The 26,397-nt window shown below is 40.5% G+C and overlaps 1 protein-coding gene across 2 annotated transcripts in view; it reads right to left on the bottom strand.

The window, feature by feature from the left end:
* The window catches only part of mapk4 (mitogen-activated protein kinase 4), a 225,097-nt gene that overhangs the window by 15,013 nt on the left and 183,687 nt on the right, over positions 1 to 26,397 (bottom strand). For both annotated transcript variants that reach the window (XM_039750397.1, XM_039750398.1), the window contains exons 4-5: positions 23,563 to 23,724; positions 20,366 to 20,579 (exon numbers count right to left, since the gene is read on the bottom strand). In XM_039750397.1, the coding sequence (XP_039606331.1) occupies positions 20,366 to 20,579; positions 23,563 to 23,724 (376 nt within the window). The remainder of the gene's footprint in view (positions 1 to 20,365; positions 20,580 to 23,562; positions 23,725 to 26,397) is intronic.

Here is a 26,397-nt window from a genome sequence, read left to right as displayed (position 1 = left end):
GAATTCTATAAATGTAAGCATGGCTCAAAATATCCATTTTACTATAGCACAGCTGACTGAGCAAACAAGTCCAGATTGTTAGCCAGTCAGCTACAATTTCTGTCACCTTCACAAGAAACAAGAAGCTCAATTTATTTTTATTTTTTTCCTCCATGGCAAAAATAGCAATTGTCTTCAATTTATGCATTAAGGCATTCAAGCTTAACTAATATAGCAGTGAATGCAAGACTTGTGGTAACACCAAGCAATTGAAATGAATACTATTAATTAGAAAATGAAAACCTTCAGAGAGAAGGACTGGAGAGATTTATGCAACAGTAGCAATACAAATAATAAACTGCTTACGCAAAGAGCATGCAAAAAATCCACAAGTGAAGCTCATGTAGTAGCAGGTCATTCCACCCGAGACATCAGTTCTAATGGAATGTTTTTCCATTTACTGTCAGCCATTCAAATTAGCACCCAGTACAGAGCAGTATGCATATTACAGTACATTAGGCTCTAGGCACCTCACTGACAAGGTGCTTATTACAGTGTCAGACATGAGCAGTGGCACCAGCTTGCTTACAATGAAATTAATGCTAAATGTGTTTGAGAAATTCATGCAATGTACCAAAGACGCATTGTGTGTCAACAGACTTCTCTACACTTTCCTCAATGTAACCATAAACAAAAATAACGGAATGGAACATCTCTGAAGAGAGAGTATCAATCAGGCATTAAGCAGGTTGTGTGTGCTTGTTTTTCCACGGACTCCCCCATTTTGGTTTCTGATCAATAAAAAGCTGCATGGTTGCTAAGCATGTAATGTACATGCTGTATGAATCCACCATTTCTTGGCAGCTATCATATATAATTAAGATGGCCAGTTGCATTAAACAACATTAAAAAATTAAGACCTATCTTTTTGGTTCTGTACATTACCACAATGAATTTTAAATGAAACAACTCAGATGCAGTTGAAGTGCAGACTTTCAGCTTTAATTTGGTGGGTTGAACAAAATGATTTCATAAAAATGTGAGGCAACTAAAGCATTTTTTTAACACAATCCCTTCATTTCAGGGTCTCAAAAGTAATTGGACAGTTGACTCAAAGGCTATTTCATGGGCAGGTGTGTTCAACTCCATCATTATGTCTTATCAATGAAGCAGATAAAAGGCCTGGAGTTGATTGGAGGTGTGGTGCTTGCATGTGGAAGATTTCGCTGTGAACAGACAACATGCGGTCAAAGGAGCTCTCCATGCAGGTGAAAGAAGTCATCCTTAAGCTGCGAAACCAGAAAAAACCCATCCGAGAAATTGCTACAATATTACGTGTGGCAAAATCTACAGTTTGGTACATCCTGAGAAAGAAAGCAAGCACTGGTGAACTCAGCAACACAAAAAGATCTGAATGTCCACAGAAGAAAACAGTGGTGGATGATTGCAGAATCATTTCCATGGTGAAGAGAAACCCCTTCACAACAGCCAAAAAAGTGAACAACACTCTCAGGGGTTCGGCGTATCGATATCCAAGTCTACCATAAAGAGAAGACTGCATTAAAGTAAATACAGAGGGTGCACTGCACGGTGCAAGACACTCATAAGCCTCAAGAATAGAAAGGCTAGATTGGACTTTGCTAAAGAACATCTAAAAAAGCCAGTACAGTTCTGGAAAAACATTGTTTGGACAGATGAAAACAAGATCAACCTCTACCAGAATGATGGCAAGAAAAAAGTATGGAGAAGGCGTGGAACAGCTCATTATCCAAAGCATACCATATCATCTGTAAAACACAGTGGAGGCAGTGTGATGGCTTGGGTGTGCATGGCTGCCAGTGGCACTGGGACACTAGTGTTTATTGATGATGTGACACAGGACAGAAGCAGCCGAATGAATTCTGAGGTGTTCAGAGACATACTGTCTGCTCAAATCCAGCTAAATGCAGTCACATTGATTGGGCGCCATTTCATGATACAGATGGACAATGACCCAACACATACAGCCAAAGGAAACCAGGAGTTTATTAAAGCAAAGAATTGGAAAATCCTTGAATGGCCAAGTCAGTCACCTGATCTTAACCCAATTGAGCAGGCATTTCACTTGTTGAAGACTAAACTTCAGACAGAAAGGCCCACAAACAAACAGCAGCTGAAAGCCGCTGCATTAAAGGCCTGGCAGAGCATTAAAAAGGAGGAAACCCAACATCTGGTGATGTCCATGAGTTCAAGACTTCAGGCTGTCATTGCCAGCAAAGGGTTTTCAACCAAGTATTAGAAATGAACATTTTATTTCCAGTTATTTAATTTGTCTAATTACTTTTGAGCCCCTGAAATAAAGGGATTGTGTTAAAAAAATGCTTTAGTTGCCTCACATTTTTATGAAATTGTTTTGTTCAACCCACCAAATTAAAGCTGAAAGTCTGCACTTCAACTGCATCTGAGTTGTTTCATTTAAAATTCATTGTGGTAATGTACAGAACCAAAATTAGAAAAAAGTTGCCTCTGTCCAAATATTTTTGGACCTAACTGTATGATTATTGACTATTCCCTGCCTAACCTCTTTAAGAAAATGTTTACTCATCTCCACTGTGCTCAAAACAGTCCTACCAATTATAATCCACATTTCAGACAGTAACAACTACAGACTGCCAAGTAAAAAGTAAGCAGCACTAACCACTATGCCACCTACCAATCTTTAGTCAAATGTCTATAAATTAATTTGCTGCTGTATAAGCACTAAGGTACATGGCAGAGTTTGGCATATGGTGCCTGACCTGTTCCATAGGTGGTTCTGCATCTGAGATACTGGTGGATCTCTACCTATTGTGATTCCACTACCTATGCAGTGTGACCAACCCAGTGTTGCAAATGTCACTTTCTCTAGCATGCAGAGCCTTAGGACTGTTTAACAATATTTTATTAAAACCTTTGTTATACTCTGAATACCAGATGCTCAAAAGTCTTTTAAGCTTAAAAAAATAGCTTTGTTAAAAATCAGGAAAACTGCTTAAGTCATTGTCATTCAAATGATTCTGCATTACTGCTGAGCTCAATAAGACAGACTTCAGGATTCATTTTTCACATATAGTGCCTATTAAATATAATTATAGCATATGATGAAAACATTTTAATTTCTCATAGGACTCCAATAAGATTGTGTAATGAACCCAGCGTTCTCTAGACAGCTCAATGTCAGTCTTTGCCATTAACTCTATTTTGCCTCTTGATCAAAATTGGCTTTATGGAATCTAACCAATGACTTTGTATGGAAAAAAGATATACAAAAATAAATTACCATCAGATAAATTTGGGTTACAAAGAATAGCAGAAACTCACAAGCATAATCATGAAGAAATTGCTAACGTACTGTAGTAAGTCTGATCTGTTAGTAAGTACGTGGGTGAGAGTGTGCCGGTGGGGCGTAGCCATGTACGCTGGAGGACAGTGATGAGCGCACCCTGCTGAGAAAGCCTTGATGCCAGTTCGGCTAAATCATGGAAATGTTTGGAAACTTCACCAAACTCCCCAAAATTCATTGATGACAATGTGGGTGGAAGAACTGAACTAGTTTTGAGTGGATTATAATGGCACAATATGTTTTTAAGTATCCCTGAAGGCTAGAGAAGCATCTGACAACTATGCTGGACTGCTTATTGTGGCCAAAAATGTGACCTGAGCTGTGAGGCAGCAGTGCTAACCGCTGCGTCTTCATTCATCAAAAAGCACATATCTTTGTGCTCACAGAGTTCCATGTTGGGGCACACATTAGCCATATGACAAAGTGGCAGTGTACGACTCGCTCGTTCCACTGTTTGAAGTTGCGGCTCCAGGCTCAGCTGCGACATTTCTTTTGTTTCCAATCTAAAAGTGCAGATGCTTTGCACTTGTTTCTTCCAAGAAGATGATAGGAAACCTCTTGTAAGTAGTAATAAATCTTTTGCTACTATTATTATTTCACAGGGTTACATTTATTTTCTTTCTCAGAGAGGGGAAGGGCTCCTATGCGGCTTGTTTTGGATTGTAGCTGTATCACATGACTAATTATGTATGCAAATTAGCCAGGGTGTGCTGTCCTGCCAGGACACAGGGATCAGTGTTATATATCCGGTGGCAGTACTCATAATATTCTCATTAAGGTCAGCTAATACACCATCCAAATGAAAAAACAGCACATTTTTTGTTTTTTTTGTTTTCCTTAAACACATGCGAAGTGGAAGACTGCAGAACTGATAATAATGACATCACACATGCCCAAAGCAGATTGGCAACGATTTTACAGTACGCATGCATGAAAATTCTGCACACAGCTGCTATAGTTCTGTGATGTTATGTTAGCCTCACAGAGCATCATGGGGCGCTGGGAAAAAAATGTTTGTCTAAGCTCAGTGTGACAGATAGGGGGCGCTATCGCTCCCTTGAGCCCTTGTCCAAGACTCCAGACACAAAGTAAAAATCCAAATATTTGACTTTTTATTATTGCACAGTGCACAAAGCACCCTCCTCTCCACAATACTCATAAATTCACCAATCACAATCAATAATAAACTCTCCACCACTCCCAGACGTGTTGCCCTCCTACCACCCAGCTCAGCTCGTCGTCTGGGAGCTGTCACAGTCTTTCTATAGTCCCTGACCCGGAAGTGTTCCAATCCCCAGTTCATGTGATCCTTATCACTTCTGGGTCAGATAAAAAGTCCTTTTCTTCATCCCGGAAGTACGTCACTTCTGCTGTCGCTCTGCCTATGACGCATTTCCGGGTTATAGGGCACATATGACTCTCTATTCCTCCCTGCAGCGTCCTCTGTTGGCCCCTGGGGTATCCAGTAGGTTTTTAAGGGAAAACTCCATGGTCCACGATTCCCTGCTAGCATCCGGGGCACCTCCATGCTGCAGGGAGAGCACCATCTGGCAGCCTGGGGGTATTGGCCGTGGTCACAAGCTGGTCGTAGACCACACCAGCCACAAGGCAAGTTTCCAGGAAAATATTTGGTGAATACTTTGGTGAATTTCGCTGATCAGCACGTCTGGAAGAGCATAAGGGGAAGGTCAGACTGAAAAGAAGGAGAGAAGGCATGTGGTCCGGCAAGCTCATAAAAGTGGCAATTCCCCTAAGGAAGATACAGTTCTTATTGAGTGTCTCCTGAGGCTGACAACAGTAACTTCAGAAAGAGAACTGCATCTCCCATGGCCTACATTCTTTCTTATGCATTCTTAATTTTGTTTTTATTATTATGCTGTGACACGATCTGCCCGGGGTTTGCTTCCTGCCTTGCCCCCTGTGTTGGCTGGGATTGGCTCCAGCAGACCCCCGTGAACCTGTAGTTAGGATATAGCGGGTTGGTTACTGGATGGATGGATTATGCTGTGACAAATAATTTTTTCGGATCTGTCAGGAAAAATGGCAAGAACGATAGTGAGAAAAAGGGAGGCTTGACTAAGTTGCCAGTTAGACACTGATAGGTTTAATGTACCATAACAAAATCTTAAAGCTTCGAAACAATTTTCCTCACTTCCAAGCTGTTTTCCTGCACATGGGAAAGGCACCAGACATACTGGTAGCCGTGTAATCTGAGGGTGAAAGGATTTGTTGGTCTTGTTAGACTGCCCAGTGCAAACCTATGTAATACCACAGAAATCCCAGGAGGAGGTGGCCAGCCAGTTGGCTTAGACCATGACTGTTTTATGTTGCTGTTGTCATGTTTTTGCAGTTGTAGTTTTAAAGCAGCCCTGTAAATGGAATGACTTGCTCATCTAAAACTGCAAGTACTGGATACACACATGGAAAAAGACCTTGCAGATTTTTTTTCAGAATAACTTCTGAAGAGAAAAGAACACAACCAACTACCAGCAGCACGAAATGGGATATAAATGCACAAAGGGCTAGACAACACAGACTCAGCAAATGGAAGCTTCCCAACTACAGAATCACATTCTCCTCCTCCGCACCCCTAGGGCTTAAAGCAGCTTATGAACATTCGCTGACTTCATTAGGGTAGGTGACTGGGAGGTCAGATCCCTGTCCCATTTACATGAACAGCAGGTCCCCATGAGATCCCATGAGGCTCAACTAGATTGTATTCATAATATGCACAGAGAGAGAATGTCAGCCTGGAGTTTTAGTGCTGGCAGAGCCAATTAAGAATGAAGAAAGAGCATTTTAGGAAGTTGCTGGCTGTGCACTCTCGATATGTGGTACCGTGCCTTAGTACATCTAATAAAGAAATGTGTTCATGCTACACCACACAACCTAGAAAGCTGTAAAGGTTTGGGCTGATGGATTTATTTATGAAACATTAACAGCAACTTCACTAATAATAATTGTTGCCTGGGGTTACTATAACATTTAAAAAGAAATTGACAGTATTACAAAATGTAACGGGCGGCACGGTGGTCCAGTGGTAGCGCTGCCGCCTCGCAATAAGGAGAACCACGTTTGCTTCCAGGGTCCCCCCTGTGTGGAGTTTGCATGTTCTCCCCGAGTCTGTGTGGGTTTCCTCCGGGTGCTCCGGTTTCCTCCCACAGTCCAAAGACATGCAGGTTAGGTGCATTGGCGATCCTAAATTGTGCTTGGTGTGTGGGTGTGTGTGTGCCCTGCAGTGGGCTGGCGCCCTGCCCGGGCTTTGTTCCAGCCTTGCGCCCTGTGTTGGCTGGGATTGGCTCCAGCAGAACCCCATGACCCTGTGTTAGGATATAGTGGGTTGGACAATGACTAACTGAGTGACAAAATGTAATAACCTAGCTGACCACAGAGGGTCAAAAGGAGGCCCTACTTCTTTATTGGACTACCTCACAATGCATATTACTAAAGCTGATATCATATTACAAGACTTTTTGTCATGAAGTAAGTCAGATTTGTTGATCGCACTCGCAGATCTTATTGATGCACCACATCAAAGTACACAACTGAAAATTGAAGCCCATTTACCCACTGAATGCTGATCTTCCAGCAGATTTATGCTTGCGCCTTTTTCTGACTACCAATAGCCTAATAGCCGGTAGTGCACAAAGAGTTAACGAGTACAGTGAGTTCTCAGCCTTTTTTATTTTTTTTTGTTGTATTTTAGTACATAAAACATGAGAACATCAAACAGACGAGCTTCTCTTCTATTTGTGAAGTTCAAAACACGCAGGTTCCTTATTCCTCGTTGCTGCATTCTGCGAATTGCTCTTCCAGATTAGCATTCGTTTGCTCTCAGCACTCCTGCGCAGAGCCTGCCACACTGACTAAACACAAAATCAAACCTGTTGGATTTTAACTTAACAAGTCACAAACTAGTTGTGGTGAGTTATACAGTTTGTCACATTAAGTGACGGGCTTCAAGGAAGTGTGCTGCTGTCTGCAACCAACACATTAAGAGTATGTAAATGAAGACTAAGACTGAAATTGGTAGAAAAGTTGTCTAATGCTACAAGGCTTAAGTTAACAAAAGCCTAACAGAACACGGAGCATTTCAAAATAATATCTGACTCTTATAATTACATTGCAACAAAAATATAAACAACAGTAACAATAGTTAATCCCATCCAAAATATTTTACCTAGCATCTCACTCTATTTATGAATTGTCCTTTTAGTGCATACAACATTAGAAGAAAATTCAACAAGAACAGTCTGTTCAACCCAACAAAGCTCATAAATCCTATCCACCTAATTCGTTTAAAATATCATCAAGTAACACAGACGCACATGCAAACTAAATACAGACTACAACTTGGCACGAGATTTAAACTCAGGATGCTGAATCCATGAGACAGGAGTTCTAACCACTGCATTACCCACACTATCCTTAAAAAACCGCTCACTTTATAAAGCACCTTTTTGTTCTGAGTCCCATGTCAAAGCTCTTTGCTGTGGGGGCTTAGCAACCCCAAAATAAATAATACAAAAAAATAGTATGCTAAACCATTATTGACTGCAGTAAAGGCAAGATGTTGTAGCGGTGCCACATAGTTAGTGTTTAAATGTCAGTTCTGTGTGTGTCTCGTTTCATTGTCCCATTGACTGCGTGTATGTGTATCAGTTAATGTTGTCCCCGTAAAGGAGGACGGATGATGGGAGGAGTTCACAACCACTAATCTGGAAAGCACCTGTGTCAAATCAATCAATTACTGCCGTCACTGACTATTTAAGGAGAAAAGAAGGAGACCTAGCACGAGAGAGAGAGAGAGAGAGAGAAAGAGGAGAACCGAACCAATATCGCATTCACGAATACAACCTGCCTGCTGAATCATTTTCATTGCGCTTTGATCCAGTTTGTTTTTCATTCATCCGGACTGCCTTTCAACCTGCTTGCCGCTGAAGACCCCGGGGTCGAATCATCATTCGCCACACGCCGAGGAATCACGGTGAGGTTGTTCCAAACGCCGGGAAATACAAACACTACAATTGCCGCTAATCAGTATCTGTATTCAGGACATTTATTCACGTTCGGACTCAAGTTCACGATCATTCTGTTTGCTAGTCATTTGTCGTTTGTGTGGTGTGTGTTATATGTTACGTGGACAAGGGAGGGGAGTTATATATATATGTTCAGTTTTGCTTTGGGATTGTTGGGGTGGAGGAATATTTGGGTGTGCATTTGTCTTGTGGCGTGTCTTGTCTCATTTAATACATTTATTCCTGTTTAATTTTACATTCTGCCTACCGGGTCTTTGCCTTTCAAACCGTCGATTGTGGGGAAAGTTTATCTGTGTAGGAGTAAGGCTTGACAGGAAAGGTTTCTCAGTAAATTATCCAGGCCACAGGTCTTGGAGGTGTAGCTGCCGGCTGGGAATAAGGGGTCGGCCGTTACAATGTAATCACTTCATGGGGTAAAACTTAACAGATCTCAACACTAAACCTAACACTACCTAACTGCTATGGCTGGAATTCAAGTCCTTGGCTTAAAAAGCCCCTGCCAGAAGCTCTTAATGACAACTAAAGAGTTTTGATCTTTCTAACAACCTCAGCTGATAAAATGATCAATTGCAGGCCAAATGACATCCCAGAGATTGCTCTCCAAGTTACCATCTAAATGGAACAAAGAGCTGTAGCTCAAAAATTAAAAATTAGCAGCCTTAATGAACAAAACTTTGATCCAACAGTCAACCAAATAGGATGGGCTAATGTTCACCCAAGAAGCTAATGGCAACACTCTAATCTTTCCTTTAAAATACTTGCACACCCCAAATATTCTTATCAATCTTACTACTGTTAACTTGGCAGTAATGTCTTCTGTCCATAGACGGACTCTGTAGCCCATAGGGTGTTGCCAAAACAAAGGCTACAGCAATCTCTTTTACTCCAATGCAACCATGCTGGATTGGATGGGCGGAAGACTTGTCCGTATTGGCGTTGGACAAAGGTGACACAAATTCATTCCTTGCGAAGGAAAACTAGTGCAGGAGCAAGAGAGAAAGAGAGCTACATAAAAGCCATGTGTTTGAATAGCTAACAATGGCTGCTAACTGATCACCTGTTGCCCAGAAGGCATACCTTTGTTGGCAATCGAGGACATTGCATGTAAAAACTTCAAACAGAAAACTGTAATACCACCTGCATCCAGAATGTACAGCCAAGGTGACAAAGGAAAAGAGTTCCTGAGCAAAGAAAGAAAGCTTGCTGAAGGTGTGTGCTGAGAAAGCTGGCCAGGAAAGAAATAAAGCACTGCCTATACCAATGCCATATGTTTTGATTCCTTGAACTAAGTGTAGCTTAATAGTTAAGATAAATCCAGCTATTGTATTATGGTTTTGGTATCAATGTAACAGAAAGATAAAAAACCTGTGAATGATAAATTCTAGCTCTTATAAGTTTCTTCCTTAATCCAGTAAAAAATTATAGTGTAACGTCTCACATACACATAAGCTGCAGACTTGCGCTGCAGTTTGACCAGGCGAGTGGCAGTAAGAAAGCTATTCCTTAAAGGACAAAATAGGACCTTGAAATACAGGCTGTGGACTAATGAAGACTGGGCCAAGTCTCTTCATCACAGTAGAAACTGAGACTTGTTTTTTTCAGCCACTGTTAAGATGTGTCTGAAGTTGTTGTCCTGTGAGATGCCTATCATGCAAGGTAGGGGTCCTTAGAACACTTGTCTTCTGGTTGGGTTGTGACTTTGGGTCTGCCAGATCTCTTCCTTGCTAACATAAATTTTAAATGTAAACCTTTGCCAGTTTACTGCACCTCAAATAATTAAATAATTTGATGAAAAACATATATATACAGATATATAAAAGAATTTTAGAAAAATCAAGACAAGAACCAGCCATCCAGCTCAACAAAGCTCGCCAATCCTATCAACTTAATTCTTCCCTAAATGTTTATACAAAATTTACCCTTAACAAGTTTCCAACTGAATCCCTGTGTTCTTGCTGAACTCATTTGAAAAATACAGTCTCTATCGTACTAATTCCTTCAATAAATCCATCAGCATTACATTTTTTTGGTTTTAAAAATGACATTTTTATTAAATCTCATCTTTCTACTGTAAAATGTGCAAAACACTAAAAGTACAAAGTCAGAAGTGTAGAAAGTATAATAATAATATTATATAATCCGCTGAATCCGAACACAGGGTCACGGGGGTCTGCTAGAGCCAATCCCAGCCAACACAGGGCACAAGGCAGGAACCAATCCTGGGCAGGGTGCCAACCCACTGCAGGGCACACACAAACACACCAAGGCCAATTTAGAATTGCCAATCCACCTAACCTGCATGTCTTTGGATTGTCGGAGGAAACCCACGCAGACACGGGGAGAACATGCAAACTCCACACAGGGAGGACCCGGGAAGCGAACCCGGGTCTCCTAACTGCTAGGCAGCAGCGCTACCACTGCGCCACCACGCCACCCAAGTATAATAATGATACAAATAATAATAACAACAATAAGAACAGCACACTGCACATGCACGAGTGATGCAAGTTTCACTTTTGGATTCCCAGAATCACTTTCGGTTTCACTGACCTTTTCAATTTCACTGCCTGAAAATAGATTCAGTTTATCATTGCCCAGGTAATGTTCGGGTCTGACACTTATGCAAGACATGCCTATACCATTGCCCAAGTAATGCTCTGAACTAATGCTGCTGGCACTTTTAGTGCCTGAGTAAACCTCGGATTTTAAGCGAGCGTCTATAGCATTGCTCCAGAAACACTCGGGACTAATGCTTTTAACACTGTTAAAATTTGCAGACTGAGTGATGCTCAGGTCTAAAGCTAAGGAAGAGTAGTCAAGTCTTTGTCTCAGGTCACTGGATAGGTCCATGTCTCGTAAACATATAGTAAGACAGGAAGCACCAGGACTATAAAGACTTGAACTTTCGTCCTTTTGCATAGATATCGGGAGCACCACACACCCCTTTTCAGCGACTCACCTCCCATGCTCTCCCAATCTGCCAACTGACTTCATAGGAAAAGTCACCAGAGACATGTGATTTATGATCCTTATATTATAAATAAATTGTATTATTTAGTTTATTGCAGCAAACTCATTTGAGTTATTCGTTGATAATAATTATGTCACCATGCTGAACTACAACAGAGAAAGTGAATGTATATAATGTAGACTTTCGGCAATTTAAGCACTTCATTCATAAATTGTATAGATTTATTTATATTTTTGTCATCTTGTACTCAGAAATCCCAAATATTTGCTCAAAATGCCCACTAGAGAGGGAAACTATCAACACCTGGCTAGTAACAAGGGCAAGCACAGAATCTCTAGAAATGAAAATATTCATTCTTCAAAAAGTACTCTCTAACAAAAAGTAAGCTCTGTGGAGCACCAAAAAGCAAAAAGGAGTTACCTGAAAAGGCTATCTAGGGCAAACAAGTCCCAATCACAAATCCAAAGAATGGTCAAAAAAACAGAGCAGAAAATTCAGAAATTCATTCAAATTTGAATGAACCACAAGAAACTGTGGGCTGCCCCTGTCTTTACAGGGCTAAGGACAGTCCCTTGTAGTGATGGGTAAGTGGCCACAACTTTTGAGGAACCTCCCACAAAAAATATGCTGCATAAGACAAGATACTTAAACAAAAGGAAAGAACATAATCAAGAATGTTAAAATTGACAAAGGAATCAAAAATAAACAACACAGACATAAAAATAGCATTTGAACCCCAACCAGACCTTGGCTGAAATACAATAACAGCTAGAAGGTGCAACAGACATCCTTGGGTGATCAAAAGTTAAAATTCTCATATATCCTAAATTAAATTGGTGTCCCTGTGTGGGCATCTTACATATTTTTTTAATTAATGAATTATTGGCATTGCCAAAGACAACACTAATAATTAAATTACCGGACCGAGTAACATCAATCAATCAACACTACAGAGAATCCACAAGTGATTTCTTCATGTCTCAGGCTCTATGAAGCTATAAAATTCTTAGCACAAACTTGAAACACCACAATCATAAAAGTACTAGAGTCAAAGAGTAAAGTAAAAGGACACTGACTGCGTATATGACAATGAAATCGACAAAAACATTACAATGCTAAAAGCTTACCTGCTGCGTTTCAAGCCCTTTTCTATTAAAGGCGGCTACCATAGCGTCACTTGTCAGCATGTGCATGCTGAGCAGAACATAAGTGCATGGGCACTCATGTTCTGCAGTGTGCATAATCCTGACAAGCACTGGGATGGGCATCACTTTGGCGTCAGAGTCAAAAGTTCAGTATACTGAGGATGGCAGGAGTGCCAGCAAGAAAAGCTGAACAATAATAATAAAAAGGAACATGACCAATGTTGCACAGTGTGACCTATTTTTCACAGTCAGATTATAGGCAAGTTAATTAACTTGCTCCTGTCAGATAAGTCAGCAGAGGAGACTGAGACAGTGACTTATAAACCACTAGGCTACCAAAATATATAATGGAAAGGGTATATTCTTTACAGTTATTGATGCTGAATTGAATTCTGTGATCACGTTTGAAATGAAACATTGAGATCATCCAACAGAAGACACAATCATATCTACAGTCAAGCGCACTTTTTCTTTAATGTCATTTCATTTACTATAGCTAGAGCAGTCTGTGTCTTGGCTCATACATGTCAAAAGCTTAATAAAATCTTAAGCTTAAGTGGATACTGCCTCTTTTAGCCTTCTAATAAGGCAGATGGTTGGGTGGGAGTATGTGGCTTGAAACACTTGTGTGCTTTTTACAGGAAACCACTGCCTCATGGGATGTGTAAATATTCTCTGTACTGTACTATTAAGTTGGATGGTGGATCATTCCCTTGGTTTAATCCCCTTCTTAATACTGATTAGTTGCTATGATTATTGACAGCTCTACTATATATAAATTGCTATCATTTATATGTTTCAATTTTAATTTGATTTTTTTTTTCTCTTCTTGCAGTTAAGAGACCCGGGTTCGCTTCCCAGGTCCTCCCTGCATGGAGTTTGCATTTTCTCCCCGTGTCTGTCTGGGTTTCCTCTGGGTGCTCCGGTTTCCTCCCACAGTCCAAAGACATGCTGGTTAGGTGCACTGGCAATCCTAAATTGTCCCTAGTGTGTGCTTGATGTGTGTGTGTGTGCCCTGCCCAGGATTTGTTCCTACCTCGCGCCCTGTGTTGGCTGGGATTAACTCCAGCAGACCGCCATGACCCTGTGTGAGGATATAGCAGGTTGGACAATGACTGAAATGACATGACTTTCTTTTATCTTTGTACTTTCAGTATATAGTACGTTTGCTTGCTCGTAAATCACTTCTTTGTGTTTTTTACTATGAAGTGTAATGTGCAATGTGTTATCAAGTTAGGACACAACTTAGACAACTGAGGATACTACACACATGATAAGTGGTGGGACAAAATGGATTCAGTCTTCGAGTTCTTAATTCCTGTACTGACTAACTTTGTGGTGTCTTCTGTTTAGTCTGTCACTAGGACTCCAAAAGGTGCAGCTGCTATTGACAACATTCTGTATTGTAATGCAGGCACCTCTTCACTTAATGACTACAGACCGTTGACACGTTTCACATCATGAAGACCTTTGAGAGGATGGTCCTGGACCATACGAGTTCTCCTTTAAGAAAGACCACCTTGACCCACTTCAGTTTGCTTAACAAACAAAAACTGGAGCGGAAGATGTAAATATTTATCTACTCCACAAGGCTTTTGCTCATCTGGAAAAACCTGGCAGCGCTTATGTTTTCTGGATTCCTCCAGTGTCTTCAATACCATCCAGTTTTTCTTAAACTGGAATTCTGGATAACGGACTATTTGTCCAGAAGATCGCAGATTGTGATGCTCAAGGACTGTGTTTCTGATGTGGAATTATGAGGAACACTGCAGCACCACAATGAAAAGTCCTGCCTCCTTTTGTCTTCATCCTGTACATCTTGGACTATAAATGTAACATTAGGTTATGTCAGTTGAAGAAATTTCTTAATGACTCTGTCCTGATGATTCTGGGGTGTACTGGCAAGGAGGACAAGACAGAGGAGTATAGGAATCAGGTGGAGAATTTTGCTTCTTGGAGTAAAAAGAAGTGTCTGCAACTTAACATCAGCAAAACCAAGGAATTGGTTATTGAATGTTTCGTCAGACCAAAGAGCCTCAATGACTTGTCACTATTCAGGGAGCAGATGTAGAGGAGATGCTCTCTAAAAGCACTTTCAGGTCCACTTCAATGATAAGTTGGACTGGTCTTGTAACACAGAGGAATTACAGTATATAAGAAAGGCTAGAGCAGGCTCTTTTCTCTTAGAAAGACTGTGTTCCTTTAATGTGGGAAGTGATATCCTTCACATCTTCTATAGTTCTGTCATAGCCAGTGTGATCTACTTTGTGGTGTGCCGGACTGGTAACATCAGTTCAACAAGCTAATTAAAAGGGCAGGCACAGTTACGGTACACACTCTAGACCCCCTGGAGACAGTAGCGAAGGAGAGAAATAAAACAAAACTGAGTGTCACTATGAACAATGCTGCACATTCTATCTGACACACTAACACTGAGGACTTTCAGCCAACAAATTATTCAGCAGACGTGTGTCAAGAAATACTTTGTACCAATGACAATACTCCTGCATAACGCCTCTCTGGGAATGTGACTGCTTTCTTTTGAATTTTCTTGCTTTACAGTCATTCCAGTGTGTGTTCGGACAAAAGTGTGTATATATATAAAATATATACATATCCTCTTTAATAAAACCCCTGTGTGCGTCCAGGTGTCCGTGTGTGTGTCTTCTAGTGAAGTGCGCATGCATGGGACCACACGGCACGTGTTCAGTCTCTTCCAGTGCATTCCCTGTGCAGAGAGAGGGACAGACACACACACAGGCGTGCAAGAGACAGACACACACACAGGCGCGCGAGAGACACACAGACACACACACAGGCGTACACGAGACACACACACACAGGCGCGTGCGAGACAGACACACACACACAGGAGCGTGCGAGACAGACACACACAGGTGTGTGCAGGACAGACAGACACACACACAGGCACGCGCGAGACAGACACACACACTCAGGCAAACGCGAGACAGACACACACACAAAGGCGCGCGTGAGACAGACACACACATACACAGGAGTGAGAGAGACACACACACAGGCTCGCACGAGACAGAGACAGGCAAGAGAGACACACACACATAGACACAGAGGCACGCGCTTAAGAGAGACACAAATACACGCGATAGACAGACACACACACACACGCAGGCCCGCGAGAGAGACACACACACACACAGGCGCGCGCGTGCATTATTGCAATGTTACTTTTCTTGGTTGTTTATTAAATTACGGATTTTAAAATGTACAATTTTTTCCCTGTGCTTAAAACTCATTAAAAAAAAACTGTTTTTAGCGAGCGGGTCGTAAGGCTATAGCGCGAACTCTTGCAATGTTAGTTTTCTCTGTTGTTCAAGGTTTTCTTAGTGTTATTCAATGTTTTTACATTTAGTTTACTATTACGCTGTGCATTCAATGGTATAATTAACTATATTTGTGGTTAAAAACTTAAAAAAATACATATTTACATACAGTTCATATGGTCTGGAACGGATTAATTGCGTTTTCATACAGTCCTATGGGGCAAATTACTTCGACCAAATCGGGTTACAACCAGTGTTTTGGAACGAATTATGGTCGTGAACTGAGGTTCCACTGTATTACTGTCAGACAAAATTACAGGCATTTTACGGAAATACAAACCAGTATTACTGAGAGAGAAAATTAAAGGCACACAATACAGTGACACATATTACAGCCACATACAAGATCCCTTGCCATCTAATATAGACTGTTCCTACTAATGTTCATGCACTACTCTTCTAGCGCCCGTTATTGTAACGGGCTTAATGTCTAGTATATATATACAGTATATATATATATATATATATATACAAGTACTTTGGGGTCCACACTAAAGACAGGTTACAATGGTTTAGTAACTATGTAAGAAAGGGCAGGGCAGGGCAGGGCAGAGCAGACTCTTTTGGGTAGTGACATCCTTTGCATGTTCTATAACTCTGTTGTTGCCCTGTGATTTTCTATGCTGTGGTGTGCTGGGCTAGAGAGATCCACTCAAGATGAGACGCTCGCTCAACCTACCGGAGGTAGTAGTAGAGGAGAGAATAAAGGCAAAACTGATGGCCATTGGGAATGATGATACACTAGTACAAATGAATTATTCAGCAGAAGTGTGTCAAGAAGCTCTGCTGGGGCTCCTTCATACCTATTCCTGTACACCTAACTGTGAGTGCCCTCTTGTCATCAGCCAAGTCAGAAGTTTTGTTCTTTTTTGTAATTCTTGTTTTTATTTGTTTTAATATTACTTCAGTAAAAAGCTAGATTTTCCTTTCGAGGCAAAATACTGTCTGTCTATCTGTCTACACCTAAATTTCCCTTTGGGGAGTAATAAAGTGTCTTATCTTATTTTATTTATCTATAAAATGATGGATCATTCTCATTGATGAAATTAAAAAAGTTATTAATGAAGCTAAAATAAGAAACAATATCATACTTATACAGGGTGGTTCAGATCTAATTATGCAATTATGAAAAGGCGAACACGTTGCACCCGTTCGTTGTTAGACTGACAACCGTCTCCCCGCAGGACAGGTGCTGCCATCTATCGGCAACAAAAAGAATTTTTTGTGAATTCTCTATGTGATAAACTTAATAAGTCATAGCGTAATGAAAACTGCATTATTAGATCTGGACCACCTTATATCGGTGACCCACCATGTGTCTAGTTTCTAAGACTGTGCTGCAGGAGACATTTTTGATTTTTGTGGGCTAAAAGTGGAATTTGGACTGACCTGACATGTTAGTAAAAAACTGACCAGCCTAAAAGACATTGCGGTCAGATTAGGCTGACTGGAAACCAGCACTGAAGTGTTTTCTTAGGGAGGTTTCAGATGAGCCTGCCGTGTTCACCCTCTGTTCTAATGTGCCTTCTCTACAAGTGCAGGTTTCCTTTCACAGTCTAAGGCCATGCTTTTAAGCTGACAACCACCACTAAACTGTCCCTGTAAGGTTGAATTACACTGTCAGTGAGTGCATTAAGTGTTTCCTGTGCTCATACTCATTGCAATAGGTGTCGGGTTTTAAAAGAAAACTTAAACAATTGCCATATTAATATAGTAAGAGCTTCTTGAACTGAAGTCTCTGAACTTTATTAAAAAATAAAGGGAAGTCTTGTCAGTAAAGATAAACTGGCTCCTCAAACAATTTCATTTAAATAACACCATTGGTTCCTGACTTTTCTTGTCAAGTGAAAGTGAAGTTTGCCTTGCCCTTTGGTTTGATTGCTGGTCTTTTGTCTCCAACTAAACCACAGAATATTATATCAGTCCCTATGGATAACACAGCCTATGATTGCTTCTTGAACACAGTGATATTCAATTTCAAGGTGACAAACTTTCCTCTCAAAGAATCACTGATGAAAATTGCTCCTTAGCCCTCCTGCTAGGCACTCCAAAAAGACAACTGCACAGACCATTCAGCTGATTCATCCTGAAAGTGACAGTCACTTCGTAGATGAAATCTTAACAGGAACCTATAAGTAATGTCAGTAAGTGCGAAATGAATAATTTGGGCAATCAGGCAACCTAGAAGCTTTTGAGATACAAAAGCAAAATGAAAGTGGAATATCAAAATGCAGAACTAACAGCCAGTATTAACAAAACAAATTAGTAATGGTTATACTGATTGAACGTTGTTCACTGATTTCATCAGCTCTCCCTGAAGATTGTCTTTTGCCTAAAATGTCAACATACAGGACAGTTAAGACTAAACATTTCATTTTTTCATGAATTACAATGGAAACTTTAAAAATGCTGGTCATAATAAGGGCTACAGTGTCCAGTGTATTGGAGATACAAAAGTGATATATTGGTGATTAACATCATTTATCTAGATTACCATATCATAAATGCACTTTCTAAAATATACATTTTTAAAATAAAATAGATAAATGGCTTTACACAGGGGGTATTATTTGGTTGGAAATGCTCTATGTACAACCTTTAAATGTTACCAATGAGACTAGAGAATAAAGGCCGTAAATGCAGACACAGGGCATAAGAATGGCTAATGCAAGGCCATAGGAATGGGCGGCAAGCATTCACTGGTTTGTGCTGTCATGCAGGGGGCAGCAGGCCATACATGTGCACTGAATGCCTTCAAAAGACTAGTAACCAGGATACCTAAATAGAAGAGAATGAAGGATGAAATCCCAGAACAGATGACACTAAACAGAAATGTCTAACAATCCTTACATAGTGTGAGTGTGGCCTAGTATGAGGTTACAAGAGAGGACAGAACATTGTCTCAGACTAGACAGTAAGTGACTGGATTGTCATTGACCATGAGATGAGTGTTAAAGGACACATTGAGTCGTAAAACTCACCAAGTCACTAAAAGATGAGAAGAAATGACGGTAGGTTATTATAGATAGATAGATAGTATCTTGCATGCCCCTTTGGGCTAATCTGAAGCTGGTATTTCCACCCTGGGCTGAGTGGGGATGCCCATGCTAAACTTTCCTCTTCTTTTCCCTCAGCAGCATAGCGAAGACACCCAAGGCAATTGACGCTAGCCCTTCTGCCTTTAAAACCAGACTTCTCCCAGAAGGAAGTGGTCAGAACTGAAATGACTGGACCAGAGAGTGGAGCTCCAAAAACTGAACAACTAATTAGGAAAGAGCTGGCTTTTTGTTGATTTTGTAGAGGCTCACATAGCAACTGTTTTTTGATATAGAGAGATAGATGTCAGCTGGTGTCTTCATTCAAGTCTGGGTGAATTATACCTTCCCATATTGAATTTCCTGCCTACTAGCTACCTTGACTCTGCTCACTTGGAAAAAAGTCTGCATTACCAGACTATCATTCAAACCATGCTAGGTTTACATTTCAAATCCCCAACTTTTAGCCAATGATCCCTAATGAAGACTTGAGGTGGAAGTCAAGGTGGATTTAAAAAAAAAAAGAGACCCATGTATTGAAGGAGTTTGGTTGGACAGCAAAGAGACTGCAACTTTGAAGAAGCAATGAAAAACAGGGAGCAATTATTACAAACAAACAGCATTGGAGTGGGAAGGAGGGTATTAGCGTTAGTAGTAAAGTCAGAAATAGTGCTCTGTGGTCAATGTCTTGAAGCTGTTTCATGAGGAAATAGTTCTTCTAAGAAAGATGATTAGGTTGGCCCATGGATCACCTAGCACCATGGACCACACCTTGAGAACAACTGGTATAAAGAAGGAAGAGGAAAGTGGGTGAACCACCTCATCAGGCGGACAGATTTCAACATCTGTGAAAATGAATCAGATGGGTCTTGTTTATTTTCTATAATTGGCATCTTACCTTTTTTTAAGTGTTTAATAATTTTTAAATAGAGTACTTTGGTTTTCTTGCTGTACTTCTGTGTAAAAGGGTTTCTGCAGTAGAGCTTATATAACACAGTGTGCCATTTAAACACTGAATGGAAACCCTTATTTCACTTTCTGCTTTAAACTCATCCTCTACTAATCCTGCTTTGGCATACATTCATAAAACTACTACTGCAGTTATGAGAATTTCATCCTACTGCGTACCATATTGTTGTTCTGCTGATAAAACATAAATGTCTGTCTGCTTGCCAGTTAAACTCTACTCATATTCAACAGTTTCTTCCTATCTGAGGCTTCTCACAAGATGTACACATTATATAAAAAATAACTTTGCCAGTTTTGCTTTAAAATCACCAGTGTTTAGCCCAGAAAATCATCTGTTCTGTTTTCTTAACTAACCTTTACTTACATCTTCCTGAGACAAAATCTCATAAAACCGTTGTTAGTTTGACATCTCTATTTGTTTCTACTACAGTTTCAAAAAACACTAAATGGATTTTAAAATATACTTACATTAGTTTCATTATACTCCCCAGTTATCTCTCATACCTGCCACTGTATCTCTCCCACGCAGACATTTGGCTCTGACTGGCCTCCATGAGTAAGATGTCATCGATTTCATCTTCAATTCGAAAAGGGTGCTGTGAAGTTGGCTCATCTTCTGGACAAGAGTACTGCCTCATGTACCGATGTCCCAGAGCCTCCTCAGCTGTCATTCGGTCCATAGGGTTAAAAGTCAAGATTTGTTTGAGGAAATCAATGGCTACCAAGAATAAAAAAGAAGAAATTAAAACATTGAAAAAAAATTCAATTTTAGAGAAAGGCAATAAGTAATAAAGTTATGAAATGAGAAATGTCTTCTGCATGCTGCGAACACAGGCTTCCCCTAAGATTGTACTTTTAGACAAGTGTGCTGACCATCACACCACTATCATAAATGCATGGTGCTGTCTCTCTCTCTACAGTCACACGGCCCAACACCCAGCCATCCCTGCCCCGACGTAATAGCAAGGCCAAAACTTTAGATGTCACTAATTCACATTCTTAAATTCATGGCTTGAAAAAACATCAAACAGATTGTGCTTTATAGATGTATAGGGAGGGGGGATAATACTTTTACAGTTAGTCAAACAAGGCTTATAATATTTAATTTGTGTGCGGTGTCAATATAAGATATTTTTACATATGTTGCAGCTTTTTAAGTGAATAAAACCATGTGAACAAGACTATACTGTAGGTATTTACAGATGCGTTTAACAGAGCAGTGCTTATTTTTACAGAAGGCTTGGACAAACAACACATGACCGACTTATAGGTCGATGCAAATAAGATTGAAGACTATTGAGAGATATGCAAAAAGTAAAAACAAATGCTAAAATGTAGTACAACTATTAGATTGTATTTGCTTGTAAGAAGATACGAAATGTGTGCTTGGTACATTGCTGCCAACACATTATCATATTTAGCTATAAGAAGTTTCAATGACAAATAACAAGACCATTGGAAATTATGAGTTGTCCAATTTTAGCTGATATAATTCTTGCTCTCAGCCACCAAGGTACTCTATAAAGGAAAATGATTTGAAAAGCATTTTCAGAGACACTAGAATTGGCATATAGAGACATCACATGAGGAGAAGACATAACAAGTATCACGTAGCCTATACCCAAAGAAGATAAAGCCTGTAGGAACCAAATGTCAACTAGCCATCTGATGCAAATCTTGCAACATGACTATGATATGACTTGTTCAGGTTGTATGTTCTCAACCTTTACTTTTTGGGTATAATGCCTGGTTTGTCTGCGTATAAACATACGTTTAGATTGAAGTTAAGTATGTGGAATTAACTCACTGATACTGCCTGTTTATTTGCTAACATTTACAACCAGCAGAGAGTCCCGGCGACTGGAATTCTTATCCAGGTTCAGAAAGATTCTAACCCAGGTCATAAGTATTAAAAGGTTCAGTAATATAACCAGCTGTGCTCATTCAGGAAAAATGCAGCCCTGTGAACGCTCAATCAGCCAGTGACAGTGACATCCTACCTGCGCATACAGTCTGCTGGAGCTTAACTTACTTGCACTGGGGATCAATTTACCTTCAGTAGTGACTATACGAGGTGAAAAACAGGTAAATATACCACATACAGAAGTTGTTTTAAATGCTTTCAAGGTAAAATTGGAACAGCAAAGAAATTCATACTTGAAGTTGCACTGAATGTTTCTTGTTTTATGTTTGCCAATTTGCTAATGTGTTTCAAAGTGAAATTTGGAAGATGCGATGTTGATGGAGAAGTATAGAGGAGGCCAGAAGAAGTTGCATTGTGTCTTTGTGGACCTGGTGAAAGAATGAGGAAGTCAGGAGTGGCAGAGAAGTATGTAAGAGTTGTACAGGATATGTATGAGGGAAGTGTGACAGTGGTAAGAACTGCAGTAGGAGTGACGGATGCATTCAATGTGGAGGTGGGATTACATCAGGGTTCGGCTCTGAGCCCTTTCTTATTTGCAATGGTGATGGACAAGCTGACAGATGAGATTAGACAGGAGTCCCCGTGGACTATGATGTTTGCTGATGACATTGTGATCTATAGTGATAGTAGGGAGCAGGTTGAGGAGACCCTGGAGAGGTGGAAATATCTTCTAGATAAGAGAGGAATGAAGGTCAGTAGGAACAAGACAGAATACATGTTTGTGAATGACAGGGAAGTCAGAGGAATGGTGATGATGCAGGGAGTAGAGTTGGTGAAGGTGGATGAGTTTAAATACTTGGGATCGACAGTTCAGAGTAAAGGGTATTGTGGTAGAGAGGTGAAAACTTTTTCAGAGTGCAGGTAGGGTTCAATGGGTGGAGAAAAGTTTCAGGAGTAATTTGTGACAGGCGGGTATCAGCAAGAGTGGGCAAGAGTGAAAGGGAAGGTCTACAGGACGGTAGTGAGACAAACTATGTTATATGGGTTGGAGACGGTGACACTGGACGAGGATGGACAGGATTAGAAATGAGTACATTAGACGGTTGGCTCAGGTTGGAAGGTTGGGAGACAAAATCAGAGAGGTGAGATTGCATTGGTTTGGACATGTGCAGAGGAGAGATGCTGGGTATATTGAAAAAGGATGTTAAGGATAGAGCTGCTGATAGGAAAAGAAGAAGGCATAAGAGAAGGTTTATGGATGTGGTGAGAGAGGACGTACAGCTGGTGGGTGTAACAGAACAAGATGCAGAAGATAGGACGATATGAAAGAAGACGATCCGCTGTGGAAACCCCTAACAGGAGTAGCCGAAAGAAGAAGAAGAAGATGTATACAATATAATCTGTTCAGGATAACTGAATAAAAATGGAACTGTCTCAATTCAATGTGTACAACATTTTAACAAAATTTGTCCATGGGTTTGGGGGGGCTGATTCGTTTTATTGTAGACTGACAGACAGACAGACAGACAGACATTGCTATCGCAATAGATGCTTTACATATTATATTAGAACACACTTAAAGAAGGAAGCTAATCAATATCAGGAAATGCATTCAGCAAACACATAGGGCTGGTCAGAATTGGGCTAAGAAGCACCTTGATCTTCAAACTAGTTGAAGCCATTTTCACTTCTGGAAAACCATTGCCACCCAGGTAGCCCCACACAATCCATTAAATGACATTCTATTATAACACAAGTTTTGAAGCCATTATAAACTCTTTAGCTAAAGGACAATTCATGCTTCTGTTATCTCTTTAAAGAATTTGTATTGAAATACCTTCGGCATTGACCTCTGGTAACAGGTCCTTAAGTGGTTTTTTCACTTCCCATGTAGAATTGATGTACGTTGGCATCACCTTAAGAAGCTCTTGCTTGTCTTCCTCTCGGATTACAGGGATAGTCTCCAGTATAAGCTGCATCTGTTCCAATTCATGGGCACCTACATAGAATAAACAAAATTCTATGGTAAGGAGTGGTAAGGGAGGGAGTTTGGAAATGTGTAATCAAATTATTGTATTTGTTTATGACTTTCTGAGGCATTGCTGGTTTAAGTGACTAGCTCTGGGTCACATTAAGGGAACTGAACTAAAACTGTTCTGTCTGCAGAAGGACAGAGGGTCTTTGTAATGATTAGGACCAGGAGAAGAAACAATCAAAATACAGGCTAGGATTATTACTGGAAAGTCAAAAATACCATTGACAAAATCAAAACTCGATAAAAAAGAAAAAGTCATACTCAGAAAACACAAGGCTAAAAGATCAGGAACCAGAAAGAAAATTTTATAAAAAACAGCGCAAGCAGGGTAAAGTTTTTAGTGACCCTTTAACCTGTTGCGTTAATGACACAAAAGTCACGACATTTGATACCCCCAACTTCCACTGGTAACTGAGTTATGGAAACCAGACTTGTGAAACAGCAGTACCCAAATACAAAACAGCTGGCGACAGAAATAGAGCAAAATAATTTCAGCAACTAAATTATAACAGTTAAGTATATAAACTGATGTTGAAACTGAACTTGCCATACTTCAGCCTTAAAGAAATACAAAATACCTGAGAAAAACTTACGGCTTACTAAAAAAAAAAAAATTCAGAATCAACTCACAAATACCACCTTTTGGTTCAAAATCCAATGCCTTAGCACACCAAACCAAATTGGATGAAATAATTAAAATATTTAATTCTGTGATACATTTCATAAAGCAAAGCTGATGGGCTTGAAAATTAAATGCACAAGAAAGTGTCCAGATATTAAAAGTGTCTGAATACTTTCTTATTCCACTAGATATTTTGGGTGATACAGAGGCAGAAAATAGTTTCCATCTGTTTGCACTGTGGAAGGAGCCCCGGACACAGACAGGCAGACATGTTGTTAATCACCACCACACGTTTATTTACAATATTTACAATGTCCAAGTGCCACACAACCCCAAGACTTCCCCAAAGTCCAGGCCTCTCACACACTCTGCCTTTCTCTTCAGGCCGCCTCCACTCTCTCTTCTCCTGCTTCGTCCTCTCCTCACCCGACTCCAGGCCTGAATGAAGGGCCCCTTTTATAAGCACCCGGATGTGCTCCAGGTGTGTTCCGGCAACCTCCCACCGACACCCCCCAGTGTGGCGGAAGTGCCGGCTGCATCCCCGGAAGCACTCCGGGTGTCCCTCTCTTCTTCCCCCCAGCACTTCCGGGTGTGGCGGAAGTGCTGAGGTCCAGGGTCTCCAAGGCACTGGGGCACCCCCTGGCGGTGACCACGGGCCCCTACAGGGTTGCGCTTCAAAGCTCTGTACCCATGGTCCCCATAGCAAACTGGGTGGCTGGCCATATGTGGTCTGAGGTAGGCGTACGCCCTCTTCTGGTCTTCCAAGGCGTCCCAGCCGGGTCGTCGCCCCAGGCATCTGCCACAGCACATGAACTGCAGTTTGATTTTGAATTGTTTTTGGTGTTTTCATTGGCACCTACAGTTTTCTCCCATAAGCCTATGCCGTCGACACTAAAATGGCCAGGTGAGAGCAAGTTTGGGCATGTTCATTAATTTGGCTAGTGACTGAGAGGCATCTCTTCCAAACTTGACTTGATCTCTGTCGCTAAGATCAGCCTCAGTTCCTCACAACAGTGTTCAGGAAAAGTGGGTTCAGAAAATGGATAAAAGGGCATTTTTTTGTTTGGGTGCCTGAGATTTCTTCCAGATTCTAAACTGCTGACTAGTGTTTCTAATGTTGTATCAGTGCTGCATACTATGATAGACATAATGTAACACAAAGGCTACAAAGGAGTGTAAAATATAAAACCTGAACAACACGTAACAGATTGGCATTCCATAAGTACCATGTTCTTATCTTGCACTTGCTGTGATGAGTAGTTTAAGACTCATTTCCATGAATTTGTACTGAAAATGGGAAGTTTTAATAAACAGAAACCTTTCTGCATTCTGTTTCATCGTTATGCTACAAGCTAGCTTAATGTTTCTGCCATCTCTTAATATAATAAGCCTACTGAAAGGGTGTAATTCTTATTTTATAAGCAAAACATATTTTTAGAGGATTGTGCAAAAGCTTTTGTGTCATAGATTCTTTATTATTCTGATACACACTTCATTATGTGGTGAAAACCTGGAACACCTCCTGACGCACTGCAACTATACTACTAAATCAACAAATCAATATTCATATAATTCTTTTCACAATAATTTTTTGATCTTATTCTGGCTTTCAGCTTAACCTTTTTGTGCTTTTCACTGATTGTAATACCTATCTCAGAGGGGATGAAATCTAAAAAACCAATGTAGCCCTCAGTGTTAATGTTTGCTGTGCATCATGTAATGCACATATCTTTGTTATATGCCGTTTGGCATGGGATTTCTAAGAAACAGAGCTAATGATTCTGATGGAATGCCAGATAATCTATACATAGCAACTGAACGGACACAAAGACAGGCACACAGACACTTGTCCTTTTATTAACATGAACATCTTTCTGGAAAATGCAACATTATTGGAGGAGCAGCTCATCAGAGGATGTAGAGAGCGAAGCTCCAGAATGAGGATAAAGGTAAGGAGCTGAGTCAGGAGTTCAAAGCTGGCCAACTTCAATATGACAAGGAAAGTTAAATCGATT

This window comes from Polypterus senegalus, chromosome 4 (genome assembly GCF_016835505.1).
Source record: "Polypterus senegalus isolate Bchr_013 chromosome 4, ASM1683550v1, whole genome shotgun sequence".
Taxonomy (NCBI): domain Eukaryota; kingdom Metazoa; phylum Chordata; class Cladistia; order Polypteriformes; family Polypteridae; genus Polypterus; species Polypterus senegalus.
Note: the sequence above shows the minus strand (reverse complement) of the source record. Positions and strands in the feature narration are given on the sequence as shown.